Here is a 19,269-nt window from a genome sequence, read left to right as displayed (position 1 = left end):
AGCATAGGGGCTCAATGTTATACCCCCACTTCAAAGCGATAGATAGCGATACAACTCAATGTATTTAATACCTTTACACATTTCAGGACTTTATTCATTACAGACCTACCAGAGGGCAATGCAAAAAGAAAACTTCACTATTTTTATTCACAACTTGCACAGGTCTGCAACCATGTACATCCAGTTTTGGACTGATATTTTAGGTAGGTCGTCATCATCATCTGCAGTAACAGTCAGTGGTGGCGTTATCTTTAAAAAAAAAAATTAAAAAAAAAAAAAAATGAGTCCCTGGGTTCCCAGTTAGAGAGATAAGCAGAGGTCAACGCCCACATGATTTCTTAGAAATCTCTCCACTTGTATTTTCTGGAATAAGTACACTATGAAGCCTGACCAGATATGTAGGATTCCTCTTCAGCTGCTTCCATTTTTACTTGACATAAGAAATTTTGAAAACTATGAAACCATCAGTGTCTGGCACTTCTGCCATTCTTTCGGTTTCTCCTTTCAAAAATGACATTAGGATGGTTCGTAGAGGCAGTTTGGAACTTTCCATAAAAAATTTTTATAGGTCATAAGGATGGGAGTAAAATTGTTCTTTTACCGTTTGAGACTTTCTGTTCCTTTTCTTTAAAAAAAGTGTTCCTCAGGTCAGCTTTCAAAACACCAACTTTAATTTAGACATCATTACAGCAGAGTTAAAATTACACAAGAAAAATCTGTATTTTATTAGACACCTGCAATGACTAAAATTAAAAAGAAGTTTGTTGCTGCTTTCAGCTGCAAAACAGGCCCATGATGAGAAAATATAGGAGGCGTAACACTCCCATTTCGACATAGACATACCTATCAAACTTTGAATTTCTACTCTTGCTAAGTAACTAATGTGGTGGAAATGAGCTTAAACTCAGTTAAAAGACAGATTCTAGCAATTCAGCAACTCAGGTCTGTAAGCTTGCAAACAAGTCCACAGCTAAAAGCAGCACTGAATAGATTTATACAGAAAATAGCTTTGTATAGGTTCTGTCCCCTTACACTTACTCTGGACCAGTTTCAGCTTTCACGGTGCTTGGAGTTAGGAACAGGTTACAATAAGCTGACCCTAGGTCAGCAGTAGGTGGCAGAGTAGGCAGAGCTAAGTTTGACACTGCATCCTTCAAAAGAAATAGGGTCATATCATCACCTACACCATATAACCTAGGAATAGGTTTGAAAAAAACCGTTAGCTCAAACCAAACGTGCTTTTCTTCCAAGTCTGTATGCTGCCTCTTACAGTCTTATTATATCATTGTTTTAAAAAATATACACTTCATTCAGGCCCTGTTCAATAGAAATGTCAAAAACATTTGGGTGGGCAAGTTTCTACTGAACAAAGTAGTTTTTCAGCGTTAAAAACATAAGACAACACTCATGAAAATAAAGAGAAAATCTGACTATACAGATACATTTGTGGCAGTCTACGGCTGTCTGAAGTCACATGACCCGGGCCCTGCCGCATCGGGGAGTGAGCGGCGTGGGGAGTGTGTGGGAGCTGGGCAATGTGCTTCGAGAACGTCCCTTTGGAATCAGGCGTAGAGCGGCTGGTACTCGTTTCTGTTCCCTCGGCAGGTGATCACACACACGCTGAGCATCCCGAACAGCTGAAAAAAGCCAAAAGTGGACAGTGACGTTTAGGCCTGACTGCCATAAAGCTGCTTGTATTGAGCCACAGGACAGACCCCCCCCTATGTTCCAATCTTAAATGTTGTGTGCGTCCAGGGGAGTGGTACCTTGATAATGGCGAATCCCAGGATGACCAGCATGGCGTAGCTCAGAACATCCTGTAGCAGCTGCTCAAGCTTGGCCTCACAGCCCTGGACAAACACACACAGACAAACACGATTGGGCAAGACAGGCGCCCAATGTCAGTGATGGACACAAGGTCAGGGAAGACAGAACTGACTCATCAGACCATGGCTGAGACAGCAAAAGTTCATCACTGCTCTGAGAACCAATGCTTTGAAATGTACAGAGCAGCAATATAATTACAACTGAATCAATATTTCTAACCGGAGCCTACTGAGGTGCCACAGTTTAGATATCTAATAATGTTTATAGTGTATTCTGCAATCCAGTCACTAGGTGGCAGCAGCACGGGAGACTGATATTCATTTTTACAGGTGATCACAGCTGTGTAGTAAAGCAGACTGTCTGCAAACAGGTTTCCAATTCAGTTGCGGTCGCGGTCACTTTTTGTCACACCTGGGTGTTGAGCAGATTCGGCTGCTCCAATGCACCCGTGCAACCTGTCACGTTTGGTTTGCAGCAGGAAACGGGAAGCGTGTTGTTGTGGCTGCTGAACCAGGGCCTCGTGGTCCAGTCGGTGTAGTTCTTCACCCCGCAGCACTGCAGCTGTGGCGTGAAAGGGAGGAAACGGGGAGGAACGTCAGTCACAACATCTGCCTTGTACGGATTCTCACATTTTGCCGATCGTGTTTTTGGGAGGACAGCGACCACCCCCCCCCCCGCCTCAAAGCACGCGCCAGACAAACTCGCTCACCTGAGTCTGCAGGTAGTCCACCGCCCGGGTCTCGGAGTTCTTACCGTCGTACTTCTGGAACACATCGCTCATGGTCCCCTCCAGGTCACCCTTAATCTGTTAGCACACCCATGCAGAGAGAGGGGGGGAACGGGTTACACCAATTTCACACTTTGCTCCTCTCCACCTTAAATTTAATGTGCAACCCACCTCTATACAACCATGAGTGGCTTGCACTTAACTTGGAAAAATGTAAGTTAAGCAAGTCATATCTAGGCGACTATTTACACAAAACGATACTGGCGGTCACTAAAACAGCAGACTAAAATGAACACTTCCTCATATTGGCAGGGGTGTGGCATGGTGGTAAGGATAAGGGCTCGTAACCGAAAGGTTGATGGTTCCATTCCCTGCTGTGGGACTACAGCTGCACTCCTGGGTACTTAACCATTTATACAGCAGGATATTTACTGAGGCAGTGCTGGGTTAACATGTTAAAGTTGTCACTCTGGATAAGAGCGTCTGCTACTACAGAGTTAAGAACAAATTTCTTTGTGGTCAGATTGCCTTTCACCAACGCTAGTTCATTAGAGACCCAAGTGGGTTGCTTCTCTGCTTTCCTCACAGTAACAGTGTTGGATCCACACTATCCAAACAGGAGCTTTACTTCCATTGAAAGTTAAATTTGTGCTGTTTTACTGGTTTTCCTCTCATCCAGCGACATTCATGAATAACTTCATGTTGAGAACTGCACAGCATTCAGGATATTAAGGGTGCCTAAAGACAACTGTCTGACATTGTGCTGTACTGAGCCCATTTGTTTTAATAGAAACATTTATAATCCTGTATCATTAACTCTTTAACATTACCTTCTGACACAGAACCATCAATCAATACGGTTACACAACATGTAAAAGTTGCATCTCATCTACATTTTGCCCATGACTGTACATATCTAAATAACTGCTACATGTTGCATTAAATATTGCCCAAACAAAATCTAACTAAGTCTCAACTTTAAACTTGACTAACAAATATAAGTAAGCATCTTTTCCATTCCAAATTTTTCAGTTGAAGAGAGGCTAACTTATGCAGGAGTAGCCTACTGCATGAAACAACACGTTCTACATGCAATTGTGTGTGACTGCTTAGAAATGAGAGCGTTGAAGAAAAAAAAAACAATTCAATTCAGATTAAATGTCTCAGTTAAATGTAATAATGTGAAGTTTATTCATTTAATTACATCAATATAGCATTGCCATGGTAGATTGTTTAATGCAATGTACTTTTAAAATGGGTATAATCCAGCCAATACATTCATGGGAGAAGAATGTAGCATGGCTGTTCACATTCAGAGTAATCCTACTTATGCAAGATGGCAAAAATTCTTTTAGGTAGACCCTAGCTTGCTAAATGCAGATACTGGAGATGCTTAAAGCAACTAGCTTGCAATATAAATGTAGAGTACTTTATGTTTTTAAGCAACCAGGGCTAAATAAACAGTTAAAGTTATGTATGCATTTCTTTTGTTCACATGCTAGATGGCAGCAGCAATGTCAGATTATCTTACATATGTAGCTACGCAAGTTCCCCGATTGCCCTCTTACTAGCCACCACACTGAGCTAGACAAAAGGCTAGCTGTTAGCCAAAAGCAACCAAGTTCACGCTCTTGGCTAGCTAGCTAGATTATGTTAATCAACTTTGCTTTGAAGAAATGTCATTATCCTTTTCACAGAACATCTGATTCTCCAAGCATCCAAATCCCATTCAGCAAGTCGTCTACAAGTACAAATAGTATACAGCTATGCGCTGTTTGGAGCTAGCCGACTTGGCAGTCAGCAAACTCGGTTAGCTAGCAGGCTAAGATTAATATTAGCTAATGTTGCAAAATGGCCGTATGCATGTTACGTTAATTATGAAGATTTTCATACAGGAAAGCTGTATGTTTTTAAATAGGCCTGTTCATCATTTTGTGGAAACACCGGATTCATTAAGTTTCTTATTCATTAGCCTTTGAAAACTAGTTAGGCTTCCTTTGTGACAACGCATGACGAAGCATCTTGTGTTAATCTGAGAAGTGTGCAAAGAAACCTAACATGATAGTTAGGGGGAAAAAAATTATCAAGCGGACTTCATTTGCTTGCTTTTTATTATTTTTTATTTTTGTCTACCTCACAATCTGTGTTTATTGATCAATTTTTAAGTGATTTAAGCGCTTTCTATCAGCAAAATCCTGTCAAAAGGTAAAAAAAAGCTTGTTACTGTGAACATATTTCATCCTGCATCAAAAATACTTAATCGACAACCACCCTACTCGCTTATCAACTAATCCGCAGACAAAAAAGTGTGTCATGTACATCCTTAGCTTAGACTTGCTTGAAGTTATCACTTGACAGTAAGAGCCGGGCACCATAGCAGTTAAACTGAATCTGGGCTGGTGTGTGCTAAGCAAAACATCGTTGCATTCCGCTACGTTGCTGGCCTGTCCCTTCTGAGAGATTACAGCGGACCTCACTCACCTTGCCTCTGTAGATAAACCCAAACACGAAGGCGGTGATCTCTGCTGCCAAGATAATCAGGATGATGAGGAGGAACTACGGGGGGGGGGGGAGAGGACACAGGAAAAGACAGGGCGAGTGAGAAGCCATGTAGAAGGGCCGAGTTTAGAAAGGTTCATAGCAACTGGCGTGTAAACACTGCCGGACACATCTGTCACGGTCATCTCCTCCTTTCCAACAAAGTTGTGATGCCCCCTGTGAAGACATTTCCTGCTGTTTTGGTTACTCAGTGTCAGGCCATGTGGGCGTTTGAGCTATAGCTTCAATAACAGTCTCTGCAGTCTAGCATGTACTCAACAGCCGGGAAATGAGCTGCTTCAGAATACACTGTCAGCAGACTGTGCCTTCCTCTCATGCACTCAGACTGTTATTTTCAAAGATCTCGCCAGTTTTCAAAATCAGATTTACAACCCATCATTTCCTCTTGTATATGCTTAGAGTAAAGAAATTTTCCTCAAAAAATGTCCTTAAAATCACCAGCCCCCACTAAACTGCCCTGTAGTCATCAGGGATCCTCACACACACACAACCCAAAGCCCCCCTGACCCCCCTCCCCCACCCCCCACACTCACAAAGCCCAGGCCGATTTTGGACTCTCTCAGGGTGGCACAGCAGCCCACGATCCCGATGACGAACATCACCACGGCGACGGCGATGATGATGGCAGCAGGAATGAGCGTGTACTTGTCCTCCAGGAAGTTGTCAAAGCTGCTGTAGCTCCTCAGCACATAGGAGCCCACATAGGCGAGAGCGGCCCCTGCAGCCTGGACAAGAGATTATCAGACAATGTACAGTAGCAGTGTGAGTGAATGGACAGGCATTTGCATTAATGTGGGTTGTATCACATGAACCCCAGTCTACCCTTGGATACATCCCACAGCAGTACACAATGGAAGACAACATTAAAAAAAAAAAAAAAAAAAACAATATGAAAGTAGTAAAAATGACCAGAAATCTGTGCAATGGGGCATCATCACACTCCCCATACTGGGAAAAGCCCATGACTAATCTATCACATCAGACAACCAGACCGCTTCCTGGAAACACAAAGCAAGCCCACCAAGCAGTCATATAGTTTGGTTTTTTCAGAAGATCTTCAGTGGTTACTTGAGCTGGTATGCTGAAATAACTCACAACTGATGTCTGTAGATGTTTTGCATATTCAGAGATGACATCTCAGTTATCTCGGTATGCGCGTGTCAGGCTGCGAGCTCACCTGTGAGCTCATTGGCCCATGGCCATTCTCCCAGGGTTCCCCCGGCACCCATTCCCACAGCACATGACCCGGCTCTGCCACAATCAGACGGCTGTCACGGGACCTTCGCCGGTGGAGGGGGGGAGCTTCCCCTTAATCTTTCTTGGAACTTGAGTCTCGTGATTCAGATACAAAAAGGGGAAAAAAAAAGAACCCAAAAGAGCAGACGATGTGGGACGCTGCTATGGCCTGTGGCTGGAGCCAGTGGGCCTGTGCATTTCCATGCCAGTCTCTTTCCCGCAGCTCTTTCCCCTGCAGACGCCATTCAATAACTACAAAATCAAATCTCGGAGCCGAACACTCGCAATTTTGACAGACTGCAAATGTCTCCCTGCACTGGACTGCATTCACAAATATTTACTAATGTACAGAAACATTTCTTGTAACAGTGCAGCATGATTGATCTTCCCATTAATACAGGACCAGGAACAATCTTCTCATCACTTCTCAACCCATCCCATATCCATCTTTCTACTGTGTGTTACCAACAGCACGGTGCACAATACGCTTCTGTGCTTCATTTAAACGACATCCCTTTATCTTATCCGAACATGTCAGGCTGTTGGCTATTAATGAGTTGATAGTAACACTTAGCTTACTGCACTGCACTGAATGCTACCAGCACTGACTAGGCTGTTTCCCAGAACAAACGCTGCTTACAATCCAAGTCAGTCTGCAATGTCAGAAACCACACACCAAGCTGTTGAACATACTGAAGACTGTTTGTACTTGGGGTTGTGCCCTAGTCAAAGTTTCATTACTATTACTGCCAACTCGTAGTTTATCTCGATGGAGTACTGTCTCATGGAGAATATCATCAAGTTCAGTAAAGCAGGGGCCAGTGAAAAGGTGAAATTAAAACTTCATTCGTTAGAATTCTCTGAACCTGTTGCTCTCCATTCTTGCACTCATGCATTTCTGTGTCTTGCACTTCTTGGAAACAGGTTCTGCTTTCAGTTTATGTTGTTTTTTTGGTTTGGTTTTGTGGACAGACGTTACAGCACTTTTAAATTCGCGAAGTCAACTCTGAACGTAATTCAGTTCAGTTCATGATATGCATCTACCACATCGGGTATCCACAGCAAAATACAAAAAAAAGTTGTTTTACATTATATATTTGTAAGTATTACCTGGAGCTACAGTGAAATTGTTTTTCCTCACAGAAAAGGTGGAGCATTTTCAAAATCTGTAGTTTGTGTCCACCTGTCACTGACATTCTAGGCACTACCATTCAATGTTTACATGTAAACATTCAGACCATATCTTAAGTCATAAACGGACACATGTTGACCCAGTTAATCTACAGTGTATTTTCCTGACATTCTGACATCCATTTTTCACATTTTCCACAAGGAAAAGAGAGGTTTTTACTGCATCATAACACTATGGTCTGTCACACAAGTCTAACAATTCATTTTTGAATTTAAACTACATTATGTATCCCCCTTCAGACTGTGTCAGTAAAGACATGTTCTCGGTCATGCAACAAACCGATCAAACAAAGTCTGAAATAATTACAATGCCATGATGTCAACAATAATAATTACCACAATATCTACAGGGGGTGAAAGGTCAGTTTTGTGCAGCAGGCGTGCTTAATATGCCACCGTCCAGAGCTTTTATCCCTGCTTTCGACACCAAAATTCTATTGTTAGCCATGAATAGACGCATCAGAAAAACAACTGTCAAACGCTGAAGCAGGGGTGACAATGAAGAAGCATACTGCAGTGCATTTGTCAGCAGATGCGATCATGTGTGTGTGTGAATGTGATGCAGCTGGAGGGCTTGGCTCTGCCTCGTGGCATGATTATGACACTGCGTAATAAGTCAGAGGAGGTGAGGAAGTGACTGGGGTATGGTGCAGACAGACCGATCTGTGGAAATATTGGAAAAAAAAAAAATCAATGTAAGTCAATAGGGATGTGAAATTCTATTCATTTGGTATTTGAGGAATCTATCCCACATTCTTGTACCCAATCACTTAAACAAAACTCCACAGAAGAGATCTGTATTTACTCAAACCTTTAGGGAAAAATCTAAATATCATCAGTTAATTACCAGTTATTCTATGCAAGGTAATTTGGTTCTTTTTAATGAATACAAAGGAGAATGGGGGAATTTTTTTTTTTTTTTAAATCATTCATTGAAATACTGATCCAAGGATCAATTATGTCACTTTCACACCTGGTATACTTGTTGAAGTTTGCGGTTTGCAAACAACTGATGGTTCAGTCATTTCACACTGCCAATTTTTAATGAACACCGGGGTTCTAAAGAAATAACAATGCAATAATCCACATTACTCGACAGTATTACTCTACTGGATACAAAAATTGCAGTACATACTTTAGTGCTGTTGTATTCACTGTCCACTTTTTGCTCTGAATTTGAAGAAACTGGGCAACATGAGCAAATGTATTGAACACACTGTTTTTGGGCGCTCCATCACATGCTCAGCCAGCTTATGCCATATGCACCCATCACCAAAGTGATACAACATCAGAAAGTGATACAAAGTGCATTAAAACCATGATTAGCCTACACCCACGCAGCAGCTGTAGGCTAATGAAAAAAGTGGGAAAAAACAGATTCAAAATCTACATCACAGACAGTTGTGTCAGTTCCCGTACACAGAGCGGACTGCTTTCACACCAGCACATGTCAGCTCTGAGGGTAAACCCACCCTCAGTTCATTTGAAGAGGACCCAAGCCCAAAAATAATGGCAGTGATTTGAGAGAAAAAAAAAATCTTCCAGACAGTAAAAAATAATGCAGCATTCCACTGGAGCTACACAAACAGCATCAAAACAATACTACATGTTTTTCTGAAGCGTGCACTTCACACACTTAAGCAAGTCAGCAAACTGCACATTACTTCTAGACCCTGCAAATATGTCCTTGCATTATAAACAGTGCTGAAGCAACTGGAGCAAGCGCTGAAAGCGGCAGAGGCTGTGGTACATAATGTAACGAACATTGGTATGGCTTTTTGTGCTGTTAAATAGAGGCATGGCAAAGTAAACAACATTTTCAAAACTCATTAGAAATTTCTAAAACACCTGCTCAACTCTACAACTCTAATAGCAAATAAAACCAAGCATAACATGGCAGTTATGGCCCTAAGCTGGAAAGACAATAACTACCTATCAAATGACTTACGGAAGATGGGTTTTGAATGATTTTTAATCTGTGAATGCACAACTACAAACAGTAAAAAAAATTCTAAAGGCATTTTTTCCAATCTTCTAAAAACTATATCTTGAGTATGCCTGGCTATTTTAAGGATATAACAGAAAAACAGTCATTCTACCTCTTGCAGTAAATGTTTCTCTAAACCTCATCCATTGACTTGGTGTTATTTCTAGCCCCAACAGATGCAATTATTTTAAATCAACTGCTTATGAGGTGTACAATAAATAATAATAAAAAAACTTGTAAGCTTTGTTTCATAACAATAGTACCAATCCTGTTACAAATGCTGTAAATCCTGATTAAAGGTAGCCAGCTAGGTGACTGGTGTTATGGGTTTGCATTTGGGCTAACAGAACACTAACCAGACAGAAAACAGAGAAATGGTATATTGTAGTGACATAATGAGAAAGAATGACCATGATCATAACTAAGTAATTACACCAAAATGTCTGAACACAATTCATATTTTGTAAAAGGCCTTAGGCACTTTAAACCCACTTCAAAACCACATAACAAAAGCAAAGCCATGCTTTCTCAAAGAATCTGGAAAAAAAGAATTCTGCTTGTTCACTTCTTATTGAATAAGTACCTGCCACAAAGAATACTGTTAAACTACATGTCTTGATCCAAGCATCTGTCAAGGAGGAAGAGAGACACTGCAAATCAGATTTTCTGCTAGTTAGAGCTGGCTCACAAGCATAGTCTGGGATATTAGATAAAACTCAGTAAAGGACCTGTGTCCCAAGGCTGATTTTCTGGTACAGGCTCCAGGGTCACAGAACTAGCGTTTTTATTCATGTCTAATCTAAGCTACACAACCATACAAATGGCCTTCTTCCAGCAGACAACTACAGAAACACATCAAACTGACTCCAACAACAAATATGGCACGGCCTCCATTTCAGTTTAAAATCCACTTTCTGGAAATTAAACATCTACCTACCTAAAATGGGTGTCAGAGACAAAATCTGTTATTGATATTGCTCTTGATGAACTAACCTTTAGTGCGACTGACATGTACACATAAGCGAAATAATTCACGTAATTATTTATATTACTTACACCATACATTAACCTGTAATCTGATATCTACCTCCTCAAGTGTGATTATCAATCACTCAAATGAGGACATTAACATGATTCTGGCTTGGCCTGAGAGGTATTTCTTGACTGGTGTTAGAAATTCAGTGTTACATATAAACTATGATTTTAAACTTCAGGCATTAGGCATTATTTTATTCCGTTTATTTTCAATGGGAAGTCAGATAAAACAACCGCACAGTGAAAGGCGCTACCACTACCTCTTCGGCCATGGAGAGTACCATGGACACCTTTACTTATCAGTCATGACTCCTTTTTTCCCTTGCTCCACAAATGCTGCATGGTCTACAAGGGAAGTTCTGTGTCGGATGGTATTCACAAGCTCATACTGTCATACCCAGTTGAGTTTGGCCTGATCAAAAGAGGTCACACACAGGGGGTATTTCCTCAGCGACTGCTACAATATCACCCGGAATGACTTGCTAAGGTCTCTAATAGGAGAGAGCTCTGTATGGCATGGCACACAGTCTTTCGTACGGTTCTGTGTGAGGGTCACTAATGTGCGGTTCCACAGCAGCTCATACAACCTTTCTGAAAGTACCCTCCAATACCATGTCCCCTTAAACAGAAAGAGGAAAAACAAAACCAGCTAACTACCACGAAACGTATATTAGTATACAACAAATTATTACAAATTTTATCATTCTATCATCATCATATAATTTTTAGCAAAAACGCACGCCCCCTCCCCTCTTCCGTCCAACTGAACACTTCTTGATGCACGTATGCTAAGCTTCTGCGCTATGAACACGACATGAGTCGGAGTGTCTGTGGTACTTGCTCAGAGTGGTACAGAGTGTTCCTTTACTGGATCTTGTAAACACAGTCAAGACGTTTTTGCTAAGTATAGCAGGAAAAAGCGGCCTTCTTCCTCATTTGTGCGGCATCAAGTAGTCTGACCTCCGTTCACTATAAACAGGGCGATTCCTAGTTACTGTTGACTCATATCCACTACAGCTTCCATTTAACAGGTATCCCCCAGATTTATACCCATCTGAAATCTCCGTTTTTCCGTTGATAAGATTTTTTTTCCCCACAAATAGGGGAATTTCCTCCCCTTTTTCCAACGGTGGTTACTGCACAGCATGTGATTTTGGTGTCCGCTTTGTTGGATGAAAGCTCAGTTACATACAGTACTTGTCTCGCCTCAGTGAGCGTCCTCTGTTCGCTGGGCGGGCGGTGTCGAACTAGTTCATGTCTAATTTATTAGCTAAACACACTCATTAGAAGCTAACGTGGTTTGCTCAGGAAATGTTTTAACACAAGCAGAAAATGTGGTCGGTCCTAGCGCCCACTGAACCAAAGTAGATGTTGTCCCGTTGCGATTTGCACAGTGGGTTAAGAAAAATATTTAACTTAACCAACGTTACTTAACGCAGTCTGTTTAGAAACACAAACAAAATAGCCAAGTTGCACTATACCAAGTAGCTAATTATACAGTTGATTCAAACAATAAGGAATCGACCTGAATTTTAAAGACCTTTAACATAAATACACAAAAACGTGTCGGGTGCGGAAAACTTCCGCGAAGTCAAGTTATTTGTGCACACACATGGCGTGCTTGTATTTCACAAGCACTTTGTTGAACGTATAGGTAACTAGCTGCTAATAGATAAGTAGCCCTCTTCACAACTTGGCAATGTGGCGCAGCTCAAAATATAGCTTACTGGCTAGCCATTTTGTTAGCTGGTGGGGATGTAGCGAGAAAACCTGCCAATGTCTCCGGATGTTGAAGCGCAGGTGTAGGCTTACAGTACACTGATGCGTAGGCTATTTGCATTAAACTCGACGATTATAGTTTCCTGACAAGTCATTTTGATATACCTGGAATTTGATAGGCTACGTTATGATATGGAGCTATTTAGCTAGAAAGTAACATCCAGTGACAAAAAGTACTTAAAGTAAACATGTTAGCTACTTTACAGGCTTCAGTATTGCATGAGTGACTTGTTTAGGGTTATTGGTGTTTCATAAATAACTATCTAGCCTACATTACAGAAACCGGACACGAACAGCTTTTTGAGAAGGACAGCCTAGCTAACTAATCGTGCTAAAGTCTAACGAACCCCATTTGTCAAAACACATCTTTTCCGGACATGACTAACCACCTAGCTAACACCTCATCGTGGCCTCTTTTCAGTTTCTTAAAGGTAGCAGTGATCTGAGTCTTCCTCGTTCAACACTCGCAAGAAGACATTTGAAAAAAAGAAAGAAAGAAAAACAAAACAAAACCTTACCCAGAAAATCAAACTCAGAAGCAATAGAACCGTTTTCGACGTTATAATTCCACAGTCCATTTTGTTGAAGGTGCTGAGATTTAATTTCGCTGCTGTTGTCACAAGGCTAAACTAATTCTTTTGTTGCTTCCGCGCTTGAACTCCCTGTCAGATATCGTGTTAGATCATCGACCATATGACTGGGTTAGTCTTTGAGTCACACAGTCACATGCTTGTGAGAGTACGGAAAATCTAAATGAATTCAAGGGTAGTGGTCCTAATGCCGCCAGTTAACCAACTGTTACAGTTTATGAAAGTAATTGTTTTGAACAGAGTTTGATGTCTGATACTAGGCTAATTGAGATGTAATCAAGGGATACAAATGATCTCATGTGTCATGACCTGGTTTCGATCATTTGCAAGACCAGTTCTAAAACGTGCCACCAGCGGTAACCAGTTGGAAAATTAGTCAGTGTAGAAAGGAGGACAATGGAAAAATCCATACAATACGCCTACACTCCAAAGCCTGAGAAAAAAGGAACCAAAAACACCAAAACACGGGCCTTGGTTAAACAACGACCCCATGCACACTACACCTACAGGTAGGCTATAACTGCTTCCCCTCTCATACTTGGTGTTCATTTGCTTTCGTAGCAAGTGTTTTGCCAAATCAAGCAGTCAATCAATCAAATAGTATTTCACATATTTATGCTCAGCAAACTTGACGTTATCACAGGGTGCATTCCGTATGAACAACTAAATAGTATAAACGCCTTAAAAGAACAGCAGCGACACCTTAGCAGCAATAATAATATGTTCAATAATATATTCTTATTATCATAAAACACCTTCTCTGTCATAAAATTTACACAATGTTTACATTAACAGTAAAATGGTTATAATGATGAAATTATACAAATAATTAACCATTTACTCATTTGTTCGTTTTCATTTATTCAAAGATATCTAGGTATCTTAAAAACGATTGATGTATGACGGGGACACATATGTATGAACCTACTTTTTAGAGAAATGTAGGCTATAACATGACTAACAATAATGCAAACACTCATCTCCACTGGTTTTTAAAGATTAGTCTGCTTCTGGTAAATAGTGATAATAGTGATCATTCTTCCCAACCAAAAGGTTTGACAACTGATAAACACTTGACTTGTATAGCAAAAATTGCATAGCCAACCACAGGACATGTGAATGTCAGTGAATGTCAGTTGCTGCAGCACTGTTGATCTCACATGGATTGGAAAATTACAGTTTATTTGCATGTGCTGCTTGTGTGTGTCCACTTTGCAAATAGAATGGCAAAGATTAGAGACCAAAGTCCTAATATTGTTAATTGTTCCAGTTAAACAAGCCTGGCACATTCAATTAAGGCCTGACACAGCACCTTGCCTATTAAGTGCTTGAGCAAAGACTGTGATGGTAATAATTGAGATGGAATAAATATTTGTATTTCAGCTGAGACAGAGTGGTATCCTATACCTTTAGTTATATATATAGTAAGTTGTCATAGCAACAGTATGCTCTTGACTGGGTTCAAAAGTCCAAATCCCCAAAATATGACTGAGAAAAAAAAGGAGAGAATTTCCCCTCAGTTCCCTAGTGGCAAACAGAAATAAACAAATTGACTATCTATTTTGGCAGATGATAAAATGCAGCAAACCAGAGAAGAAGCTGCACTGCTATAAATGCACATAATTTACAGGATTAACAGGCGTCAACATTTGAAGCAGAGGAAAACCTGTGTGCAACATCAAGGGTTAAGTTTCCTCCCATGGAGACACACTAATGTAGATGTATCACAGTAAAGTAGAAATACCACAATAAAGTGGATGTATCACAGTAAAGTAGGTGTATCTCTGTAAAATGGATATATCACAATAGAGTAAATGTATTGCAGTAAAGTGGGTGTATCACGGTAAAGTACATGTATCACAGCACAGTGGATGTATCACAGTCAACTAGGTGTATCAGAGTAACACAGATGTACCACAGTAAAGTAGTCGTCAAAGCTGATGGGGGGCTAAAATGGTGTCTAGCAAAGCAGGGAAAAAGGAAAGACATAAGAAAAGGGAGGCTTTATTTGCTCACATTCAATAATACCTTACCAGTGTGATAGTACTGTGGTAGTACCATGATTAGTATGGTTCTGGGATGATGTTACATGAGAGCTTTATAGGTAAGGAGCAGACATATGAAGTATTTTATCCACAGCCAGTGAAGACTGGCAATAACATGCGATATTGGATCTTTTTTGTGTTATTAAAGATCTGTGCAACAGAATTCAGGAATTCAGTCTGGGCAGTCAGACTGTGAGGCATTAGAATAATCCATCCTTGAGGAGAAAAAGAAATGCACAAGTCTTTCTGCATTTTTGATAGATAAGAAGTTAAGAAGTTTCCTCCTTTCATTTTGGTTTTAAGATAAATATGTACACATATCGTCAAAATACAAAGCTTTTTCTCAATGGATTTTTCTTTTCTGTGGTCCCTGCTGCCTCATGATATTGAGGGCAAATTCCAAATGTACCTCTTAAATCCTTAATCCATCAGTGAGTGATCATACCACGTGACATGGCATGACTTCACTTTTTGCCAGCAGTCTTGCCACACTGCAGTCTTCTCCCACCTGATGGTTAAAGCTAAGTGGAGCTGGCCTTGGGTAGCGTTTTGGATGCGACCTTCCAAGAATAAAATAAAAGATTGGTTCTGGTAGACCAATAGGAGGCAACTTTCCTGTTGCACCAAAACAAAATCAATGCTCCAGTGCAGTGATGGACACATTAAGCTGTAGAAGATGATGTTTTCCATGCGAGATTTTGAACCAAGGTGCTGACACACTTTGTTCTTTGAAAATCCCATGGCGCTTATCGTGAAGAGTAGGGGGATGTCTGGTGTCCTCCCAAATTTCCAATCAAATTTCCATCTTATCACATGCAAATCACATTCCGGCGAAAAATGGCTCCTGTGAATCACCCACAGGGGTGGTGACCGATGGGATTCGCTACTCGTTCACCATAATGCATTTTAAGATCCAGAATCCAGATCCAGAGAATGTATATATAAATGCAATCCATTGATAGCATCAGAGCTCATGGGGATGAGGGGTGAAGGAGCTGCAGTAGTTAGTGCCATTACCCTCACCTTTACCAGGGAATGAACTACATTGTACCCCTATGATATGTTTGGGTACTGTAGTTTTGGCAAGCACGATCATGTAGCTATCGGTAATGAATATTTAATTGTGATGTACTAATTGGTATTGTCATAAATCAGTAGCCTTATAAATGTATCTGTACAGTAAATGTCTACCTAGCAGTGTAGGAAAGTTTGGTTTGTATGCTTTACCACCCATTTTGCAAACCTATTGTGGAATTGGCAAAACATTACTCGTCTTACTGCGATAACGTCTGCAGTCATACGGGAGCACTGAAGCAAAACAAGTGCAGTCCCCTGATATACTCTCACAAAGCTAACAGCTGTTTTTCAAAATACAAGTCCCACTGTGCACCACAGTGAAGTGGGTGCCGAATGGAGGAGAGGCGTTATTCCACTTATGTCATTCAAGCAATTTGGAGGAGTGTGAATCCTCCAAAAATATCTGGGAGTAATATGACAAGGATATCCTGCTACCATACCCACCCCTAACCCAGCAGAATGCAGATGGTTTGTTCTGCCACTGTGGGCTCTGGGACATTGCCAACTGATGTCATGGCAACGATCAAACCTGGGCTGTAGGGCTCAGTTGCACTCAAAATGAACACCTTGCTGACTGAGCCCCTCGGAGCTAATGTTGGATTTTTGTCAAGGCATCCTGTTCCACCCTTTGAAAATTCACCCTTTAACCAGTTTGGGGCTCTCAATGGTTCTGCCTGCCTTTACCAAGAACCTGATAAGGTACAGTGAATTGACAATGCTACTATATCACTATAGATGCTACATCTGTTAATGACAAGAAAACTCATTCATAATGTTATCCAGTTGTCTGGGTACTCAACACTGCAGATCAGCTACCATTTGGAGTATCCAAGAACATAAATATAGTAGCTTTAGTTGTCAGTGCTGGCATGAATTACTTGAAAAAGTGGGACCTTGAAGCAGACTTTTGGTCACTCTGCCACAAGCTCCAGAGCTTTGAAAAGAAATTGATCCTGTCTGATCCTCTGCTTGTGTACAAAAGAGGCTTTGAATGTCCTTCTCCCTTGTTAAATAGCTTCAAAATTGCGACAGGCTCCAGCATATAGGTTCCATTGATGGCTGCATGGTTTTCTAGCAACACCCTGACATCTTTAATTGGGACAGTCTCCATCCTAATAGAAGACATGGAGCCATTCCTTCTGAGCTTACTGGAAGATTGTGTACCATTGTATGATGCCATATCAATATTTCCTTAATTGATCACCCTTAGATAGTCCCAAAGACTACGCAGCTGGAAAGCTGGAAAGACATTAGTACAATATGAGTGCAAAGGACATAAAAGATAACACCTTGAAACAGCAGTGTGGTGTAGTGGTAAGGAGCAGGGTTTGTAATCAAAAGATTGTTGGTTCAATTCCCTGCAGGGGCACAGCTGTTGTACCCTTGGGCAAGGTACTTAACCCATAATTGACTCAGTAACTCTCCAGCTGTATAAATGGATAAAATTGTAAGCTGTGTAAATCGCTCTGGATAAGAGCTAAATGACAATAATGTAATTGGAAATGTATGAAGGTCATAAGTTGTGACATAATTGACATTAGAGGCACTTTGCAAAATTAAAGGGACAGGGACAAATACAAAACAGACAGGCATTGGTCAGAAAGGGACAGAAAGAAAGGGAAGGCTAGCTCTCAACTTAAAAGGAAGTGTAAATCTGCAGGAAACCACTGTTAGTGGCACCTCTTACAACAACCAGGATATTTGCATTAAAGTACTCGTGTCTTCATCTGAATTTGCTGCAGGCCACCAGGAGTAGACAGCAGCAATGTTAATTGAAGCATTTGAAATCTTAAAGGGTACAAATTAGGGGAGCCAGGGAAGTCATTTCATACTAAGCTTGGATGACAGTACTTGAGGGCACAGGTTGAATTTATAGTTGTAGTAATTGTACTATACTACAGTTAACGTTAGAAAGTATTTCTTCTCAGGCTGAGTTGCAAATGCATAGAGCAGCTCCTGGCTTTTCTAGTGGAATCAGAGATTGTTTGATCGTTTAAGACCCCATACTGATGAAAGTCACAGTCAAAGTCAATGCTCTTTTTCATTATTGTTTTTTTTAATTTTTTTATAACAATCACAGATATCTCTTTTGCTAAATGTTGCTGTTAATATTTTATTATTTTAATGCATAAGAAGTGCCATACAAACACAGTTTATGACACTCTAGTGGTGAGATATTGTTAGGGCACTCAGACAGTCGGGTATTCAGTCAGTGAGTCCATAGCTAGGGCCAGCGAGTCCATTGCCTCCATTCACAGCAGATAAGAAGTAGGGATCCATAGAAAGACTATAAAACAAATAGTTTTTGCTTTGCAGGTCAGTTGGAAATGGGCCTTTCTTTGAGGTGCTTCTGTGCATTAAATTCTGCTTGTGCATTCTTACCTTTCAACAGGTTTTCATGAGTAAACCAGTCCTACAAGTTTCATATGGAACACATGAACAGTGATTAGTTATCAGTGAACTACATCTGAAAACACTGGAATACCTCAATCTGGGCAAACCTGTGGTTTATAGACAAATGTGTATGTGCATTGGTATCAGAGGCATAATTCCACAAAAGAAAAATTAACTTACACTGACACACACAGCCTCACTGGAGCTACTTTTAATGTTTAAGCCCTTTGGCTATTTAAAATGTGCAAAAGAGCTGACATGCATACATGCTCATGTTTTTCAGTCCGTCCCCTCAGAGTGAAAATGAGATCAATGTCTATCACTGAATTTCAAGTTTCTGAGACTGATATTATCCCTTATTTGAACCTGTTTAACAGAAGAAAATGCCCATTGATAATCTTTGCCTTTTTCTCTGTCCTTTCATCTGCCTATATCAATCTTAGATTGATTCTGTTACAGAAACTCATGCAGAGTCATGAGAGAATGAATGAGGTTTTGCAGTTATTGGTAGTTGTCTCCGTTTGTCTGCTATTCAATAAAGACGGGAAGAAAATATGAACTCATTTCAAAAATTACTCTTATTCCTCTGTGTTGTGCATTTGTTGCTTTGTCTTAGGGGGGTGCACTGAGACTGAACAGGTAGGTGCAATATGTCTGTCCAGAGTAATACTAAAATGTTGATTTGTCCTAATGAGCACACCTCTGGGTTTCCATTAGTCTTCAGCGGGCCTCTGTAGTAATTGTCTTGAGGTACAGGACCTATTACAATTGCACCACCTGGTGGACATTTTGGGACATTCAGCTTCAGCACTGGAGAGTGTG

The 19,269-nt window shown here is 40.7% G+C and overlaps 1 protein-coding gene across 1 annotated transcript; it reads right to left on the bottom strand.

The window, feature by feature from the left end:
- Positions 1–266: 266 nt before the first annotated feature.
- Positions 267–13,018, bottom strand: tspan36 (tetraspanin 36). The gene is made up of 7 exons (XM_036527222.1): positions 12,860–13,018; positions 5,647–5,838; positions 5,036–5,110; positions 2,537–2,632; positions 2,239–2,388; positions 1,767–1,850; positions 267–1,637 (listed from the first exon to the last, which is right to left on the bottom strand). The coding sequence occupies exons 1-7, from the start codon at positions 12,917–12,919 to the stop codon at positions 1,563–1,565; spliced, it is 732 nt and encodes a 243-aa protein (XP_036383115.1). The 5' UTR covers positions 12,920–13,018; the 3' UTR covers positions 267–1,562.
- Between the last annotated feature and the right edge of the window lie 6,251 nt (positions 13,019–19,269).

The sequence above is a fragment of the Megalops cyprinoides genome, chromosome 4 (assembly GCF_013368585.1).
Source record: "Megalops cyprinoides isolate fMegCyp1 chromosome 4, fMegCyp1.pri, whole genome shotgun sequence".
Taxonomy (NCBI): Eukaryota; Metazoa; Chordata; class Actinopteri; order Elopiformes; family Megalopidae; genus Megalops; species Megalops cyprinoides.
Note: the sequence above shows the minus strand (reverse complement) of the source record. Positions and strands in the feature narration are given on the sequence as shown.